The sequence below is a fragment of the Lonchura striata genome, unplaced genomic scaffold, assembly GCF_046129695.1.
Source record: "Lonchura striata isolate bLonStr1 unplaced genomic scaffold, bLonStr1.mat Scaffold_219, whole genome shotgun sequence".
NCBI classification, from domain to species: Eukaryota; Metazoa; Chordata; class Aves; order Passeriformes; family Estrildidae; genus Lonchura; species Lonchura striata.
Window position 1 is genome coordinate 115,419 of NW_027461135.1, and position 18,344 is coordinate 133,762.

General features: G+C 37.1%; 1 protein-coding gene across 1 annotated transcript in view; it reads left to right on the plus strand.

The window, feature by feature from the left end:
- The window catches only part of LOC144248643 (rho GTPase-activating protein 10), a gene marked incomplete at its 3' end in the record, with an annotated part of 102,442 nt that extends 85,105 nt beyond the window's left edge, over positions 1-17,337 (plus strand). The window contains exons 16-19 of the mRNA XM_077790683.1: positions 246-304; positions 2,825-2,930; positions 3,553-3,712; positions 17,187-17,337. Of these exons, the coding sequence (XP_077646809.1) occupies positions 246-304; positions 2,825-2,930; positions 3,553-3,712; positions 17,187-17,337 (476 nt within the window). The remainder of the gene's footprint in view (positions 1-245; positions 305-2,824; positions 2,931-3,552; positions 3,713-17,186) is intronic.
- Between the last annotated feature and the right edge of the window lie 1,007 nt (positions 17,338-18,344).

An 18,344-nucleotide genomic window follows, 5' to 3' on the forward strand; every position in this document is an offset into this window, starting at 1 on the left:
GGTATCTTATGATAGAGGTATCACTTCAGCACATGGAAAGGTGAATGGTTGCATTTAGTCTTATTTTCCTGATAATATAAAGTTTTCCTTTTGTTCTAGAAATCACTGAATTCAAGGGCCTTTGTAACAATGGTTGCTTCCAGTATGAGAATTATGTTACTGAATGTTGTAAAGGCTTCCTAATTAGAGTAAATGCAGCTAGAAGAAAATACAGTTAAATTTATTATATCATCCTTGTTTTACAGAAACCTTCCAGAGCCACTGATGACATACGAGTTGCATGGAGAATTCATCGTTCCTGCCAGTAAATACATGACTGTAGTTCAAATAGAATATTTTTGTTGTTGTGTCTTGTGACCTCAGGAGCACCCTGCAAACTCAATTCCAGAAAAATGCTTCATCCCAGTAAAAATACAGAAACAAGAAATAATAAATGATTAATCAGTATTTAGTTCCAGTGTGTGTCAACATGTAATGTGACTTTCTAGCACAGTTTATACTTTTATGGAAAAACTTTTGGATAGCCAGTGTAAACATTTATTCTTATTATCTTAATTGCATAATGATAAGCATCAACTTAATCTGTGATTTTTTTTTTTTTTTTGCTTTCCATTTATAAAGAGTATGAAGCTTAGCAAAAGAAAGTACATTAATTTGAGCTCATTTGAGTCCTTAAGGCACAACTGCCTGTGTAGGCTGGCTAGAATGTTCCTCATGTATTAGAAGAAAGGAAAGAGCAGGCCAGATTACACTGTGGCAGTTCAAACACAGACTTGGAGAAGACACAACAGCATTTGTAGCTCAGTTGTATGGTATCTAGTGTACATGGAATTTTTTTGGAAGAGGATAGAGGGAAACTGTAAGAAAATTTTTGGCAAAGTATCAGACAGATATTTAGCTGATTTTCTTTCCAGCCTGTAGCACGTCTGGCAAACTGTGGAAAGCAGAATTAAAATAAACTTTGAGACAATTGCTTTATCATCTTCAGATTGCTATAATGACTTTCTAGGACTGCAGAATGTATTTTCTTCTGGTCCTTAATTCAAAATGAGAATTAGCTGAGGAAATTTGTTGCCAAAGCACATGCTAGCAGGCAAGTGCTTAAACAAAATTTGACATCCTTACCTATGTGGTGAGTCTTCACATTTGTATTGGAAAGTGTTAAAATAATTTCTCTACTTCTGAAGTTTTGCCAGCAGTTTCCTCTCTTTATTTTTCTTTATATTATAATATTACTTACTATATATTGCTTATATATATTACTTACTATATACTATATAGTATTATTTATGTTTTCTTTCTATTATATTTCAGTAAAGGAATTCAGTTGAAGTTACATGTTTGAGACAGTACAGTGTTTGTCAGTAGCGAACAGCTCAATAAAGGAGTTGGTTCTGGGGAGGGAAATTCAATCAACATTGCAGATCTGAGTTACAGTATGCTCAAAAATAGGTAATCAGGGTTGTTTCCTATGTTGGCTATAAAAAACCAACACTGGAAATAGCTTGGAGTATCCTTTTCCCTGAAACTGTTGGATGAGGAGCCTAAATAAAAAGGTTTACTTTCAGTTCTTTCCCTTTATGCATATCAATATAGATTGAAGCTACATGAGCTTTGACTGCATCTTGTAATTAAATTGTTTAGCCATTCTTTAATTAGAATTTGTGATCTCACATATGCACAAAATAATCTCACTTTAAAGAAGGCCTCTTTTTTCTATGAGAATTTTGTAGTAGCTCCCTAGAAATTAAGCATTTTGCTTTTTGGTAGCCTTTTTTCTTGCAATCTGTGCAGGGGTATTCACTGCAAAAGAATGAAATACAGCCCTAAAATCTACAGCAATATGCAAAGAAAAAAAAATCTGAAGCAATATGCACTGAAGAATCTGAAGAAATTGTGGTATTTTATAGGAAATACACTTAACAATCAAAGTTTCCTTTGAGAAAAATGGGACCTGATCAGTCCCTCATGTCAAAACTTCTTGCATTCAGAATAAAGTCTAAATTTTTCTCATTCTGCACTTTCTAGGAAGTATTACTATAGGTAGTAGAAATGCTTCCATTTCTTTCATTATAACCACTACAGAGATGTAATTTTGTGATTTAATGCAATTTCAATTAGGAAGATGGTTTATTTTCATTTTTACAGGTTTTTGTTTTCATCTGTGTACCGTGAAACATGTAGGGGTCAAATTTATTTGATTTGACAATCAACATGCAAAAATAAAAGCTCTTTGCTTATCTATATTTCTGTACTGTACTGGAGATGCCATTGTTATTCAGAACCTTTGTCATAGTAGTCTCTGTAGGATTTTTTGCATGTTTATTCTTCTGTGTCTTCAGAGGTCATTAGGTTTTCTAAGCATTTTGGATCTGCATGCAGTTTCCAATGCAGGGTAGCCTAAATGCAGCATCGTTAGGTGCACAGTACCAACAAAACTGAATTCTAATCATGAGGACCATCAGTTAATGATGCTGAGGTGGAAAGCATCGCTGCTCACCTTGCAGTGTATTTCTAAGCAGATGTGCCCAATGCAGCAAAACAATAACTGCGTCTATCAGTTGTTAAAAATAGATTAACAAAGGCATCCTTTTGCAGGTGGATTGAAAGATAAGTTCTCAAAATAAGTAAATAAGTTGATAATTCTAGAACACTATTACTTGTGAAAACAAGCACATATGTTCAGTGTTGCTATATTTGGAGAAACATAAGTGGTGAAGTGTGTGCAGTGTGTTTCCAAGCAGGGGTGGGAGAAGATTTGTGTTTTTGTGGATCTCATTTTATTTTAATTTTATTTTGAGATATTTATTTCTATATCCCATAGAAAGTGGGAGTCCGGAATCGCGAGTCAATGCTGTTCACTTCTTGGTCCACAAACTCCCAGAAAAGAACAAAGAGATGCTGGAAATTTTGGTGAAACATTTAGCAAAGTGAGTGCTATGACCTGCTTTCCTACCTTGTCAGAATTCTTGTCTTTACCTTTCTTTAACTACAGAGGGCTTTAGTGAAGTGTGGCTGGAGCTAAAGCCCATTTTGATGCTGTCATCCTCAACCCCAAGAACCAAACGTGCAAAAACAGACAAGACATTTGACTCACGCTGTGCATATTTTGGCGGGAAAGGCAGAAATCTAAGACATTAATGAAGCCATAGAAATATTTACTTTAGCAGTCCTGCCAGCAGCTGAGGGCTTGATTGAAGTGAGAAAGGGAACATTATACTTTCTTTTCGCAAATTCTGGCAGAGGGAATAGTGGAGATCTGTTAGCAAATTTAAGTTGGTTTCACACTTGCCCTGGTCCAAGGCTAAGTGCATTTTATATATTTAAGTTCAGTAAGAGGCTGGTTTTCTTTTTAAGATGCTGGTGGAAGAATGGCATTTCAGTTTTCCAGAATTTAGTAAGACTTTATTTGGAGAAACTTTGCACAAAACAAACTTCTAAAACATAGATTAAGGAAATGTAATGTTTTCATTCGTAGACTGCAGTTTCCAACAGCAATGGAAATTTTTCATAACCCATTTCCTGTTTTTTCCTTCAATTCTTTTCAAAAAGTGTTTCAAAGCATGCCAAGATGAATCTAATGACTGTGGCAAACCTAGGGGTAGTATTTGGACCGACCTTAATGAGACCACAGGAAGAAACTGTAGCAGCCATCATGGATCTGAAGTTTCAGAATATTGTCATTGAAATCCTGATAGAAAATCACGAGAAGGTAAGTTTTGCTACGTTTTCACATTTCTGAACATTATCTGAAACAATCTGCTAGCCTTAATGGGGTTAAGCAAGGAGTTAAGCATGACATTAAACTAATAGTTTAATTCTAAAGAATATTTTCTATACACTGTACGCTTTTGGTTATTTATCCTTGATAATCATTCCTGTTCATGGATGAACTGACATTTCAGAATGCATGTTTTGTGGCAGTAGTAGTGCTTCTGTGTGCATAGTACACCAGTAGATTTGCATTATGATATTTGCATTTGCTTTGTTTTGGAGCAAAAATGATACAAAACTAGAAAAGAGAAAGCCCAAGTTCAGTTTCTAGCTCTTCCATCAATGCTCTTTCATCACTTTGACCAGGCTCTGAATTAATGGTTTTGTCTTTATCTCAGAGTTCTCAGAGTAAAAAAGACAACTTTACTGTACTCTGAATTTTATGTATGAAAAGCATTATGAGAGAGCCAGATATTAACACTTCCTTTGTTTTCAGCTGAATGTGTGTTATTTTAAGCCTTTGTATTTGAAGTAGTACTGAAAAAAGAAATTGTTGTTGCTGCTTTACTAGAGTTGCCAGTTACTGAAGTGCCTCACATGTACAAGGTACTGTCCAGGATATCACTGACTGTAATCTGGGACCTGAAATAAAAAATAAAAATAGTAGGAAAGTAATTTACTTGTTTCCTTACTTGGATACTCATTTGGGAGTCCCTTGTGTCTAATTGACTTTTGTGACTGGATGTTTAAGGTAGTTTGTACTGAGAGATGGACAGCATCTCCCTAATTCTTACTGTCAAAAAAAAAAAAAAGTGCTTTGGAAAAATCCCAAGATATGCTTTTTCCTCTCCTTTCTTAAGCACTCAGAGCATTACAATTGTTATTTCCTTTAAAGGTTAGCAGTGTTGAAATTGGCTATTTAAGTCAAGTGTAATCTACCCTAAATAATATATGTCTCAGGCTTTTCTGACAATGTAACTATGCTCCCTTCCTGATACAGGCTGGGCAAAACTTCTGTTGGCATAGCTGTGTCCGCATGGTGGGTTTTGTTGGCTTAGTTGACTTAGGGTGTAATGCTGTCCTCACACACACTGGGCAGATATGGTGTTATTCTGTTGGAAAAATATTGGGCTGCACATGTGGCTCAAGTTCTAACCAATAAATATTCCAAGAGCTGTAAGCCATGGTATTAATTTTGGATCTCAGAAATGAAAGTAAACCTTGCAGCTGAGCTCATGATTTTAAAGTTATTGAGGTGATCACACAAATTAAAGGAAGTTAAGAGAGAACAAGCAGAGCCAGGGTGTTTTAATAACATGTGGAGGTTGAGTTGTGTTTATTCAAATCACCACAGATTAGCACCATCCTGTTATTATGCCAGCTCAGTCACATGTCTCTTAAAACTGGACATCAATTTTACATTTGAAACATTAGTGGCCTTTCTTGCTCCTCTGAAAATGTGGAGAAGCGAGGAGTGGAAAGTGCATCAGTATAATACTGCATCATTTTCCATAGTTTCTTGGTTTTATGCCTTCTTTAGAACTAGAAGGTATAATTTTTAAGGAATTTCTGTCATTTCACTGCCAATTCTAACAGTGAACTTGTCATCAGTGGTCTGCCTGCAGCAGCCTCTCCCATTCTAGACCTGCTTTCAAAATGGAAGGCAACCCCAAATGTGACCTCTGTGTGTTTATAACAAAGGCAATGGAGAGGTGTGTTGAGTTACTGCAAAAATTTTATAGTTAAACTGAGTATGCTGCTTTTACAAGTGATATTTCTTCATTTAGAGCAGACCAAGGACCTACTTTTAAAGGCAAGCAAGATCATTGCCAGTTTAATGTTTGTTTTATGTTGTTTTTTAAAATTTCTATGCATTTCAGACTTTCTGAGTGTCTTGCATTAGATATTTTTATTTATAGCCCCAGTGAAGTCCTAGGAAATGTCACCGGCTGTGGGTTAAAGTAAAATATTTCATTCAGCCACTACTCTGACTCTGCTAATTTTTAGCAGCTTCTGCTGATAGGAGCAAAGTTTGGAATTGTAGGAGAGTGATGGACTCAAGATGGAGATGTGCTGGCCCTTCACACTTGGTGCATATGTAATTTCCAGTACTCCAGTAATTTCTGTTACTCTGCAGAGAGGCATTTCTTTTCCCTTGCAGCAAAGGAAATTATCAACACACTTTCCAATTCTAGAAGCAGGAGCCATCAGCATTTCTGGTACAAATAACAGAAACCTGGTAGGCAGAATGGTAAAAAATGATTAGGATTCCTCAAATATTTTTAAATTCCATCAATGCCCATTATGTGTTTTGTGGATAGCTTTATTGAATGAGAATCACTATTCATTTTTAGGAAGAGATATAATTGGGTTACTGGGCTTTGAAATCGTGGTGTGGTCATTCCAGTATCATCACTTTTTGTTCTAATTAGAGAATTTCTGTGCGATGAATGTGTGGAAACCTGAACACAATGACTTGCCCTAAGATAAAAGTATCATGCTTAGTGAATAAGCTGGTTTTGTTTGTTTGTTTTGTTTTTTTTAAATTTATTTTTAAGCTTTGTTGATAAATACATTTGTGTCCTGCTGGCTAGAAACCAGTCAGTACCACTTCTACCTTGCTTATGGGCTGCATATGTGCCTCCAATCCATGTCTATGTACCAACTGCAGTGTGCTGAGGAGGGGATGTTTTGCAAAATGCTGAGATTGGAACACTGAAGCTACACCATACAGCCTGATATGTTGCACAATGATTAAGAGTAGGAAGGGATAGAAGAGCATCAGGGAATTGTTTAGCTCCTGTCAGTTCTAGGCAGGACTCTGTCAGGCAGAGTATTTCACAGTGCCCACTTAGAAGGTGAGCTGCAGATCTCTGTTTTGAAAGAAAAAGACTAAAACTAGACCCAAGCTGAGATATTTTACTTAGGACTGTCAGAACTACCTGCTGTGGAAGCAAGGACAGTCCAGAGGATATTTAAACCTGCAAAATGTCTTGCTTTGCTTCTGTCCTATGGCTATGGGGGAAGGACAGCCAGATTTTGTGTCTTCACTAAAGAAGAAAATTCATGTTTGTGTTTCATCATTATTTTTGCATTGAGGTAACAAGCTCAGGAGCTGACTGCAGCTGTGCTTGTACAGTGCCTGGAGCAATCTTGGCCTTTAGGTAATCTTCTAATGAAGTCTTAGTCAACTTGGCCCCAAAAAAAAGGTTTTGATTTCTCTTCTTTGCCTTCTCCAAATGAGTTTTAAGGGTTTCAATTAATTTTTCTTCCCATGGGCTTACCAGACTGGAAATCTTGGACATTTCAGCTCTTCTGGTCTTTGACTTATGGTGAGGAAGAAGGGTCCATGCCATGGCAGCATGAAGAGCATGCACATATTTATCTTGCTGTTTGTTATAGTGTTCTGGCATCTTATTGGAGTGAATGTCACTATTCAAACAGCTTGTTTATATGCCATTTAGAAATGCCTCAGTGGTAATGTGAACCATTTTGGTTTCTCAATTCCCTGAATATTATTTTAAGAAGAAAAAAAAGGCACCAGGATAAAAAAAAAGTCTAAGAAATGAAAGAAGATGAGGGAGGAGGTTGGAATAAAAATCTCAGTGGGACTGAAATATTTAAACCAGTGTATGGGGGAGGAAAGAATAGTGAGTACAAATAGCAAGATTATAAAAACAGCAAGAAGATGAAAATTACATTGAAAGAAAATTAGAAGGAAAAAAGCAAGGGGCTAGACCTAGAAGTTCCTTCTGGAGATTGAAAGACCAGAATCTGAGGAAAGGGGATAAGCTTCATAAAATATATCTTTTTCTCAAATTCAAACAACCTATGGGCAAAATTATCTCAAAGACACTCAAACTGAAAAGCTCAGTATTTCCTATATATAGGGCAGATACCTTTTCCCCATCAGACTCTCTATATAGGGGAAGGATTTTACATATTTTAGACAAAATGTCTTTGATATGTTCAAAACAGTTTTAAGGGGAATTTTTTTAATGAAATACTCTTTTTTGTACCTTGGGCACTTTCATAATTTATTTTTTAAACTAAAAAAGGAAAAGAAGAATTTAATACTACTGAGCTCTTAAGCCAACATCAACTTCATGTAGTAATCCTTGAAAAATCTTGTCTTAAAATGTATTAGAGTGCATAATACATGCAATATTCGTGAGACAGAAGGAATGGAAGTGGATGAAGTCAGTTTGTTTCAGAGCATGAAGCAGCACAGACTCCTCGTGGCAATCTAGCAGTTCTGTTGTAGGTAAATGCTTTAGGGTGGAATGCCATGCCACCACATAAACTTAAGACTATTTTTTGGCAACAGAGCAGATCTTTTGAAAGGGACACATGAGAGTTACTAAAGAGGGTTTGTTTCGACCTTCCTGTTGCTTTGGCTTTGGCTGCAAAGGAGGACCAAGAAGCAGCACAGTGTTATTATGGTGGTTTGCTGTGGTGCAGCAATTTGAAACCTCCACAAGCTGAATGTTTCTCAAGTCAACAAACACTGGACTTGGAGGGGGGAAAATGACATTAAAATATCTCCATTAGCGTTATCTCAAATATCTCCATTAGATATCAAAATATCTCCATTAGAGTTTGTGGTAAAAACATGTGAAGGTATTCAGGACGGTATTCAGCACGTGCTGAACTTGAAGCATGTAAGTAATCAGAAGTGTCATTGAAACTGTTCCTGAACTTAATTCTGATTACATGCCTATATTGGCTGAGTCTCAAGCAGAAAGAGCAACAGACACAACAAAGAAGTTCTAGTAGGAGTTAGAGCAGCTCTTTTGTTCCACTGCAGTGTGAGCAAACTCTTTAAATTCTTTTTCTGCTCTGTAGATAGCATAAAGCCCTTCCATATGAGACACACACATGTGGTGGTAAATTGACTGCAATTTTTTTGTTTGTTTAAAAGACTCCAGTTTTCTAAATGTGGTCTATGCATGGTAAGAAGACTGAATATTAAATCTCTACTCACGTTTGTGACTGGAGTTGATGGTATTAGAAGCAGTCTGGATCAATACCTGGATTGGTATGCTGCTAGACTGGTCCAAAAGAAACAAAACATGCACTGTGAGAAATCATATTATGTTAATTAAGAAAATCAAAACAAAAGTCATGATCTCAGGGGTGGAAGAGACCTGCTGAGATGCTGTACTACAAATACATGGCACACAGAAATAGTATACAGATTTCTGACTTCTTGATTTGCCTACTGTATTTACAGTGAATTTGGGGGAACCTCCCTCTACTTTATACGAAATTTCAAAGTGATAGAGATCTCATCTTGTGCTGCCCACAAGCAATGTTCCTAAGTTAGTAAAGAGAAAGGATAAAGGAGTGGCATTCAAGTGACTAATATTTGCGTCAGTCTTGATGGTCAGGGTGCTGTGCTTGCATGTGTGGAGGAGGAAGCAAGGGAGAAGTCCTTATGGAGACTGCCAAAATGGATGTTCTTAAATAAAATCTTGTTAGTAAAAGAAAATATTCTGTAAGATATTGCAAGAGGCATGAAGAGGGGAAAAGTTGTTGCGATTCTGAAACGTTTAAAAAGTAAATTCTTATGCAGAAACTGTGTGACATAATGTGTTTTGCATGTATGCTTTAGAATTCTAGTAAGCTTTTGCCTTGCCAGAAGGACTAGTGTATTTCAAACCATTAAATAGTTTTGTATTAAAAATACATGGCAGTCAGCTGATAATACTTTTATTTCCAATATTTTCCAGTGCATGCTTCTTGCACTAATAAAGCATCAATATTTCATTTAGACATACAATAGAACAGAGTGTTCTTTATCTCCAAAGAGCCTATAGTCATAGTGCAAAGTAAAAAATGTATTTTAACAAAAACAATGAGCAGAAAATACTTGAAAAAGCAATGATGGTATAAATCCTTGTAATGGTAGAAAGGATATCTGTGAAAATGCTTGTGAGATTGCAGGGTTGGCTGCAGTTGGAACTGTGTCATTTGCAATAATCTTGAAGATCTTGTCATTTCATTCTTATGCTTTGCTTGGTGACAGTGTGGTAGGGGGAAAAATGTGGGTTTTTATATTAAATTATAGTATTCATAAAATCTGCAGTAAAATATATTTACATATATATATATATGGTGGTTTTGTGTGCATATGCACACATATATATTTTATGTTTTTACATAAATATATGTTTATTACAAATGAAGGGGCAATACCTGTGCTGTGTTTGGCCATAGTTGTTGTTTTTGCTTGGTCTTGTCTTTGGTTTCCAATGCCGTCTTTCATCTTCTTAGGACTTCTCACACTCTTTGTAAGAGAAAATGCATGCAAATATTCTTCTTCTGCATTATTTTCCTTTGAGAAGTGTGTCATGTTTTAGAAATCAAGATAATTATATTGACTATTCAATCTTTTAAGGCATTTCTCTGCTATTTTAAGTAGTTCCTATAACTAAACAAGATACACATAGCTATAATGTGTAACAGGGAAAGATAACCTTTGTAGAATACTCTCCTTGGTGTGAGTTAAGAGTAGGTGAGCACAGAAGAGAAGGTGAACCTGCTGCTCCTGCTGGTGCAGTGGACAAATGTGGAGGTATTCCCAGCCTGGTATGTGGTTAACTCTCTCATTTCCCTTGGTGGCTAAAATGGATTGTTTGATAGCAGAGAATGGGCTGCCATCAGGAGCATTCTTCTCATGAAACTGTTAAAAGGTGGAGCACCATGTGATATGGTGGAAGCTGCAATCTTTGTATCGGGAGTGCTACTTTTAGAAAGGCTGACTCAACAAACTCGTAATTCACGAGTGAGCAAAGGACACTTGTTTTTAAACTTAGTATGGTTTTCTTTTTTCTATTCCCTCTCCTTTGCAGCTGTCCTCCAGACTGTAGTGTTGTGTCTTGCAGGCTTTTTAGTTCCTTCAAAACTTGAAGTACACAGTTAAACACAATCAGGGCAAATGAGTGCCTGTTAGAGTCTACTGATGCATCAGGTCTGTCTGAAACTTCACTGGGTTCTTTTGTCATTCTTGTAGTTTGCAGATTGTCCAGATCTGTAGTAGTTCTTGTATAAGAAGAGCAGATAGCAGATACTCCAGTGCGAAGTGGATCACAAATCCCTGTAAGCAGTGTTTCATTTAGTTGGGGGTGATCCAGCTGCCAGGCAGATGGGCTCAACAAATGATATCTTTGCAATGAGGAAAAGGTTGCCTTGGATGGATTCAATTTTTATTTATTTATTTAGAGAGCTCTGTGCTTTGGCTCACAGCCACGGATGATTCCTGTTTCTTGTTTTGACTTACACCTGGTTACTTTCCAGGCTGCATGCTCTTTTGCACTGTAATTCAGCAGTGGGTGCCAGGCAGCATCCAAGAGCATTATTGATGCTGTCTGGTTGGTGGCCCTCTAGAGACTGAGCCACAGGTAGTTTTCAGCTCTGGATCTGATTTTTTCCCCCCATCCCCAATACAATGATTGTGAATAATGTAGAAAGGTATTTTGTGGTTTGTAGCAGAATTCAAGCCTCCAAATCCAAAGCCTCAGAAAACCTGCATCTTGTGCAATCTCGCAGAAAGCAGTGCACAGCAAATCATATTCTACAGTATGTAAGTGTTGGAGTGCAAAAGATAGGATAGCTAATTTGAGGCAGGCACACCTGTATTGGAGTGGACACCATGATAATATTTGTGAAGTAAGTAATTTAAGAATTCTAATGAAGTGGTTGATAATTTTTCTTGGAGAATTCTGTAAACATTTTAAAAATATTGAATATTAATTTTATAAGTAATCAACTTTAATCACATTTTCCACACTGAACACATATTCTGTTTAGACAGCAATAATTCCTAGTACACGTAGTTTTTATTTATTGAATTGTGTTTGTGAACAAGAAAAAGAAATAGATACTTTGACTAAACCCAGGAATGTAACATGTTGATCTAACATTGTCCATAGTAAAGTAAAAATATGAACCGGTATGAAACTACAGTAACAAAGGAGAGTTTTTAAAAAGATTTCAGTACTCTGGAAGTTTTATAAAACTGTTAGAAGTGGTGCAGAAATCAGTTTTGAAATAAAACTTTTGTCCTAGTGCTCTAGGAGTTGATATTTTGTAACTTCTATTATGATTAAACTTTTATTAACTCCAATTAGCTTCTGTAATCCCTTCAAATAGGGAATAAAAACCCTAGAACTTTTCATGTTATTGAATGTGGTTTTTACTCTTAAAAAATGGATTACAATTAGTGTGCAATTAGTGGCTAGTGGTTATAATTAGTGGCTGAACTATTGTAGTAGTGTTTTAGGATGCATATGTTCACCTTGCAATTTCTGAAATGCTTATCTCTACACTAAAATTATAATTTGACATAAAAGACATCATTTCTTTGGTTTCAGAAAATGGCAAAAAGCACAGTACGACCATTGTCTTCATTATCCTAAGAGGAAAAAAATGTTGAAAATTAATCTGAGTAAGAGCACACTGCAAACCACAAAGACAGTTGGCATTTTTTTAGTGTTTTTGTCTCTGATATAAATATTTGAGTTTTGGTTTTGTGCAGATTGATGGGTTTAACCTGAATTGGGCTTGCATTACATTGAAAAGAAGCTAAGTCAAGGAAAAGACCATGGTGATAAGCTCCTCTTGGACTGTCCCATTAACTGCTAATGTATAAAGTATTCTTTAATCAGAATATATTATATCCAGTTGTCATGGAAATGCAAGGAGTACCATAGGGATAAAAAGTGTAAGGGGACAGCAGTACATGTGCTGTAGCTGGATGGTGTTTTATATTATTCAGTGAACATTAGTGGAAGTGTCTGTGTTTGTATCTTTTATTTAACAATGGCAAATCAAGTTGGTATTGAAGGGAAACTGCCCAGGTAGAAACTTATGTTGTTCTTGTCATGGGAAATACTCTTCTCTATAACAAATGAATGTAGTAATGGAGCCTATCCCACCAGTGGAATTCAAAAAAAATTGGAATAACCTTGCATGTTCTAGATTCCTTTGCATTACACAGTGTCTTCTGGTGATCTGGTTTGTTTTTGTATTCCTAGATATAGGTGCATGTTCTGGGTGCCTGGTGTTATGAGAGTGATAGGGGTTTTGTCTTGAAATAGAACCATGGCACTGCTTTAAGCTGATTTCTTATAAGTTTATCTTCATTAGCTCTATTACTAAGCCTCCAGTTTTTTGTCCCCTCTTTTTCATCCCACTCTGTCCTTGCTATTCGCTTCCCACTGATTTTTAGAGGAAATTTTAATTACCCCAGTGAAACAAAGCAGACAGAGATGACCTGATGTCTGGGTCTTTTCCTAAAGTAATTTCTGGCAAACATACTGAAATTCATTAATTAGTTCTGCTTGAGAACAGAACTAACAGATCGGTATTCTCTTGTAGCAGTAGAATCTAATCTACATTTCCATGTACAGCTATACATCTAGTCATAAACTTGTGGAATAAGCCAAGGTAAACCCTCCCAGCCATGGGTTTTTTCAGTATCTAAAATCGGCTCTCGTAAGAGCTCAGGATCTAGAGTCCAATGCTGTTGCTGCAGATTAAGGGGGGCCTGGCAAAATTGCTTGGGCTGCTGCCATGTGGATTTGCTGGTAGAATACAGTGCGATAATATGTTGAATTTGGCTCATTACTCTGAAGAAATGCTGCCACAGACACTGAGGGACACAGATTTCGGAATTGGAATGATTCTATGTTGGGATGATCTTGTGCTCACTGCTCTAGACAGAGCTGTTATTAGTGCTGTATGCCCAAGATGGTTTGTGGTTTGTTTAGCCTTGTAAAGCATCCATTTTATACTCCTACATAGAGAAGGAAATAGGTCAGACTTAGCAGAGTTTAAATTGCTCCACCAGAGTTTCATCTTTTTCGTTGTAACTTTTACACTGCAGGTTTGGAGATTCATCCTCTGGTTCATTCAGAGTGCACTTTGAAATTTTGCTTTCATGGAAGATCAGACCTAAAGAACCATTTATAATACTGGACTAACTGGGACTGACTACCAGAGGGGTTTGTTGCTGGATTAAAATTTTGAGTATTACATATATTAGTCTTCTCCCAAGTGTAAATTGTTACACTTAGCTTCAGAGTTTACTCCCAGGTAGGTCAATAGCAAGATGCCAGTGTTTTTGAGAACTAAATTATAGAGAACTGATAGTCTTTAAATCTCATGCAGTTTGACCACAGTGTCAAAAACTGTGTTAACACTGAATGTGAGTGTGAAATCTTTAAACTTTGAGGTTGGCTTAGTATATTTTATCACTTCTAGAATGATGTAAGTCAATAAGCATACCTCACTCTTGTCTTTATTACAGGAATTAGGTTAAGCTGTGGTGACTTCTGTAGTCCAGATGAGTGATAGTGGTAGATCTGGCTTCAGGGAGTGTGTTTTTTTGAGTAGCAAAACAATAATCTCTTAAATAGCAAAAACCAACCTGTTTTTCCTTGGGAGAGTTTCCCTCCAACTGGATATGTGTGATTGCCTTGCCATGCATCTGATAGCAGCTGCTTGTAGTGCAGGACAGTACTCACCTGTGGTCACCTTGTTCACCTGTGGTCCCATGCTGACTTGCTTTTGTGCACCAAATGGCCTCACACAGTGCTGCTGGGACCATTTCAGGTGCTTACATTGTGTGTGTGTGATGTTGAATTCAGTCCTCTCTGTGCATGCATTGGGCTTCTGACAACAGGTCACTCACAGCTGGCATCTTTTATTAGCCATGAAACATTTATCTTCAGTGATGTTTAAATAGTTAATAAAGTTAGAAGCAAATTTGAATAAAAACAAAACCAACTTTTTTCCCCACAGATAAAATAAAGTAGCTCTCCATCCCCTCATTCTCAGGCAGACCTAACAGTGCTTCTGTCAGTGCAGCAGACAAATATCCAAGCTATGATGAAACACATTTGTCTATTTAAGTGAAAATAAAGCAAGAAAGATAAGCTGAATGCTGTATGTGCACTTCTGAAGGCAGAGGTTGATGTTCTGCTTGCTTTTCAGATGCTCTCCTTTGCAAAACTGTAATATAAGCTGAGGCTTTGGCCTACAACAGAAAGATTGCTGCTGCTGAAAAATGTTTCATTAGGTCTGGGCTGGATTTTATTTTCCTGCTAAAAAGACAAAAAAGATACCCAAGTAGGGATGAACACAATTATGAACTGCTTGAAAGAGCAAAAATTCTTCTTGTCTTTTTGCCTTTGTGACTCTAATTTCTCATGCTAATAATTTTGGAAGAGTATATTGCAATATTTGTGAGAGACAAAAAACAGTGAAGAAATTCACTGCCACCTGTGCAAGTCACCTAGAAGCATACAAGAAAGCTCATCTCTTATGAAGTACTCCAAGGAAATACTTGTTCTTCTCACCATCACTAATTTCAGCAGAGATCCATGGATAAGGCTGTAGAAATAAGCACAGCTGTGGAATATGGCATAGTAAAGAACATGCTGAAACTTCTTGGCAGAGAGTTGTTTGCCAGGGAGCCCGAATGCAATTCTTAGTCCATGGAAAAGATGGCATTTCAAGTTTTGGTACCTTTGAATTTTTCGGAAGCAAATATTTATGCCCAAACCTGCTCAGTCTAGCTTTATATTCACACATAAGGGGGCAGTGTGGTACTGTTAGCCAAGTGCCATGGAGGTGCACATTAGATTTCACTATTATATATTGCATCATGTTTTAAGAAATGGCTTTAGAACTCTGAGCACAGCTAGAGCTTTGTCACTGGCTGTTAGTGCTGCTGTGTCTGTACTGGGGAGAACCAAGTTGGACAGCTTCCTCTCTTCTTTGTAAACATTTTGTTTTTAGAGAGTTGCTATTTTGGCACTCTCTCGTAGTCCCTTGTTTGTAAGCATGTGAAGGAGGAGGAGACAGTTTTCCTAACGCTGGGATGGGGAACTTCAAATTAGAGCATTTTTACCTCCCCCATGCAACATTTACTTACTGGAAAGGAAGGTAATGTTTCCACTGAAGCTTTCCTGTGCACACCACACACGGGCTTCTAGCCCACTGCTGCCCAGTTTTGAGAATATGATTATTTCTCCACTGTTTTCGTGGAATATGTCCTTTCTTGATTATTTTGTACCAGCACAGTCTTTTACGTGCCAATAGAAAAGTGATGATTAAGTGGCTGAAAGTCAATGCATGCATAGGATCTTAGGTCATCTTCCTACATGTTAATATTCAGGGTTAGAAGGCCAGGATATGATGGCATTTAGGATCTCTAGTACTTTTAACATGGTGTTTGGAGTGCCTTACTGCAGGATGTGTATGGCATTGTTTCTAACCTGTCTGGCTTTTAGTGTCATACTGCACCTGACACATGCTATTGTTATCCAAATATGTGTTATCTGTGTTGTCCCTTTGTAGTTTCTGCATGAATTTCTACTTTATCTAAAGCTTCCCCTTCAAATATTGATTTCATCTCTCCTCTGCCATTTGTCCTTATAGTAAATATCATAAAGTTGCAGAGCACAAGAGCATCATACACTGTTTCATTATATCTTGTTATAACTCTGTGTTGCATTGCTGTGAGGTGCTGTACTGACACAGGAGTTTTTTTACACAGCTCCTGTTTGGGTTTATGTCCTTCTTTGTCTTTGTTGAAATACATATGAAGCCAATTTGTTCATGCCATGATCACTTGTAGAAGGCTGCAGGTAAATTGCATGCCAGCACACTGATAATTTCTAGTAGTAATTCAGCACTGTTAGACTGTCCCCTTTGTGTGACAGTTAAAGTGCTGTCAGGTACACTGAATCTATGTTGTTGGTTAATTCAGAGAGATATGACGTGGAGTGGTGATAATGCTGATGGTCGTGACTCAAAAGATAAAATGATGATAGCAAATGCAATCCTTTTTATATGCATCTTTGTGAATGTCAGTATTTAATATAAAATTGTCTCAATATGTAATAGTTAACAGAATAAATTCTCACGTGGTTTGTTACTATGGTATTTCTCACTAAAAACTCCTGCCCACAAAATTTTCCCCTTGCTTTCTTCAAGAGTGTGGTGTTTCTTTAATTCAAATGGCTAGTATAATGATACCACAAGCTTTGAAAATGAAAATGAGTATTCTGGAAAAATTACGAGTTCTAGCTAAAGCTATAAAGCATTTGGTTTACTGGTTCCTAAATTAGTGTCTTTCATTTTCTCCTTCCCCTCCATCCTAGCTGGTAAGTGTGACTGCAGATGTTTTGTGTTTGAATTAACTGATTGGCAGCTTGGTTAATGTGTAGAAAGTGCTATTGGTTATTTCCACATTATATTTATCTATCTATTTATTTATTTATTTTTAAAGCACTCATTAAAAACCCATGACATACTCCCAGTCTTGAAGGAATGGATTTTTTGGCTCCTGTCTGCTTTGAATGAAATCCAAAACAAATGTTGTTTGATAATGGTTTACAGTTGCATTGCACAGGTTGCTCTTCATGATAAATAATTAACACCCTTTGTGTTCTTGATTGCAGATTTTCAAAACCCTGCCTGATGCTTCTTTGCCTGAGCCAATCCCTATGTCAGTATCTCCTCCAAATGCCCCACCAAGGCAGTCAAGAAGACAAGGGCAGCGTATTAAGAGGCCTCTGGCTGTTTACAATCTCTGCCTGGAGTTGGACGATGGTAAGACGTTAGTGATATTTCAGTCCTTGCATCAGATGGGCTGTGCTTCCTATCTTCAGGAGGTGTTTTCATTTCACATTTCATTTGTATACGTGTGTGGATGCACATGCTTACTGGTTTAATTGCTTTGGGACATGCAAAGAAGCAAGGAGAGCTACAGAGAGAGGACAGCAGGGAGTACTGTGACTTATGTTTAAAAGTAGGACGGACTGTCTTAAATATGCCTTTCTCCTCTAAAAAAAAGTAGCTCCTGTTTCTTTGGGGAAATCTCTTTGACCTCTACTGAAGATTACACAGCCATAAGATAAATGGAGAGAGAACTAAAATTAAAGCAAATCTTTTATGAGAAGAGCTAATGCACTTTACAGTTAAACTCATCTGGATTAAAGGCTCAGGTCACCACTGCACTGGAGAATACCACTACTTCACTTGAATCTTTAATACCTTGCTGTAACTAGCAGTAAATACTTGTCAACTTGCCCCTACCATTGAAAAGCAATGGGAAAAAAAAAAAAAAAAAGTCTTCCTTTTGCAGGGAGTCTGCAGTAGCAACATACAGTGAGGCAAAGGGTGTATAATAAAATCTTATGTATTCTGACTGTTGGGCAGAACCATAATAATTTTCCTGAGATTTCATTGCCTGGGGATACGTACAGTACTGAAGAGGCAAGTCAGGGCTCATTTTGTGTTACAGTTTTTCTCCACTCTATTCCTTTTCTCTCTCCTAATGTTTTTTGCCAATTGTCTTTTCACATGAAGAGCCGTGGGATCAGGGCACAAAGTCCAGTTACAGCAAGTGAAAATAAACAGGAAGGTTTTGGAATCATGCAGTAGTACGAGATTCACTGGTGAACTGTCACTAAATTAGTAGTTAACAGTGGTTTATTTCATAAGGCAAGAACACAAATACCTATGACAGCTGTTAAGTGCAGCTTTTAGAAAGAAACTCAGGACTGTTTATAGTTTCAAAGCCAGTTTTGCAAAGAGTCAGCAAGAAATTCAGTATT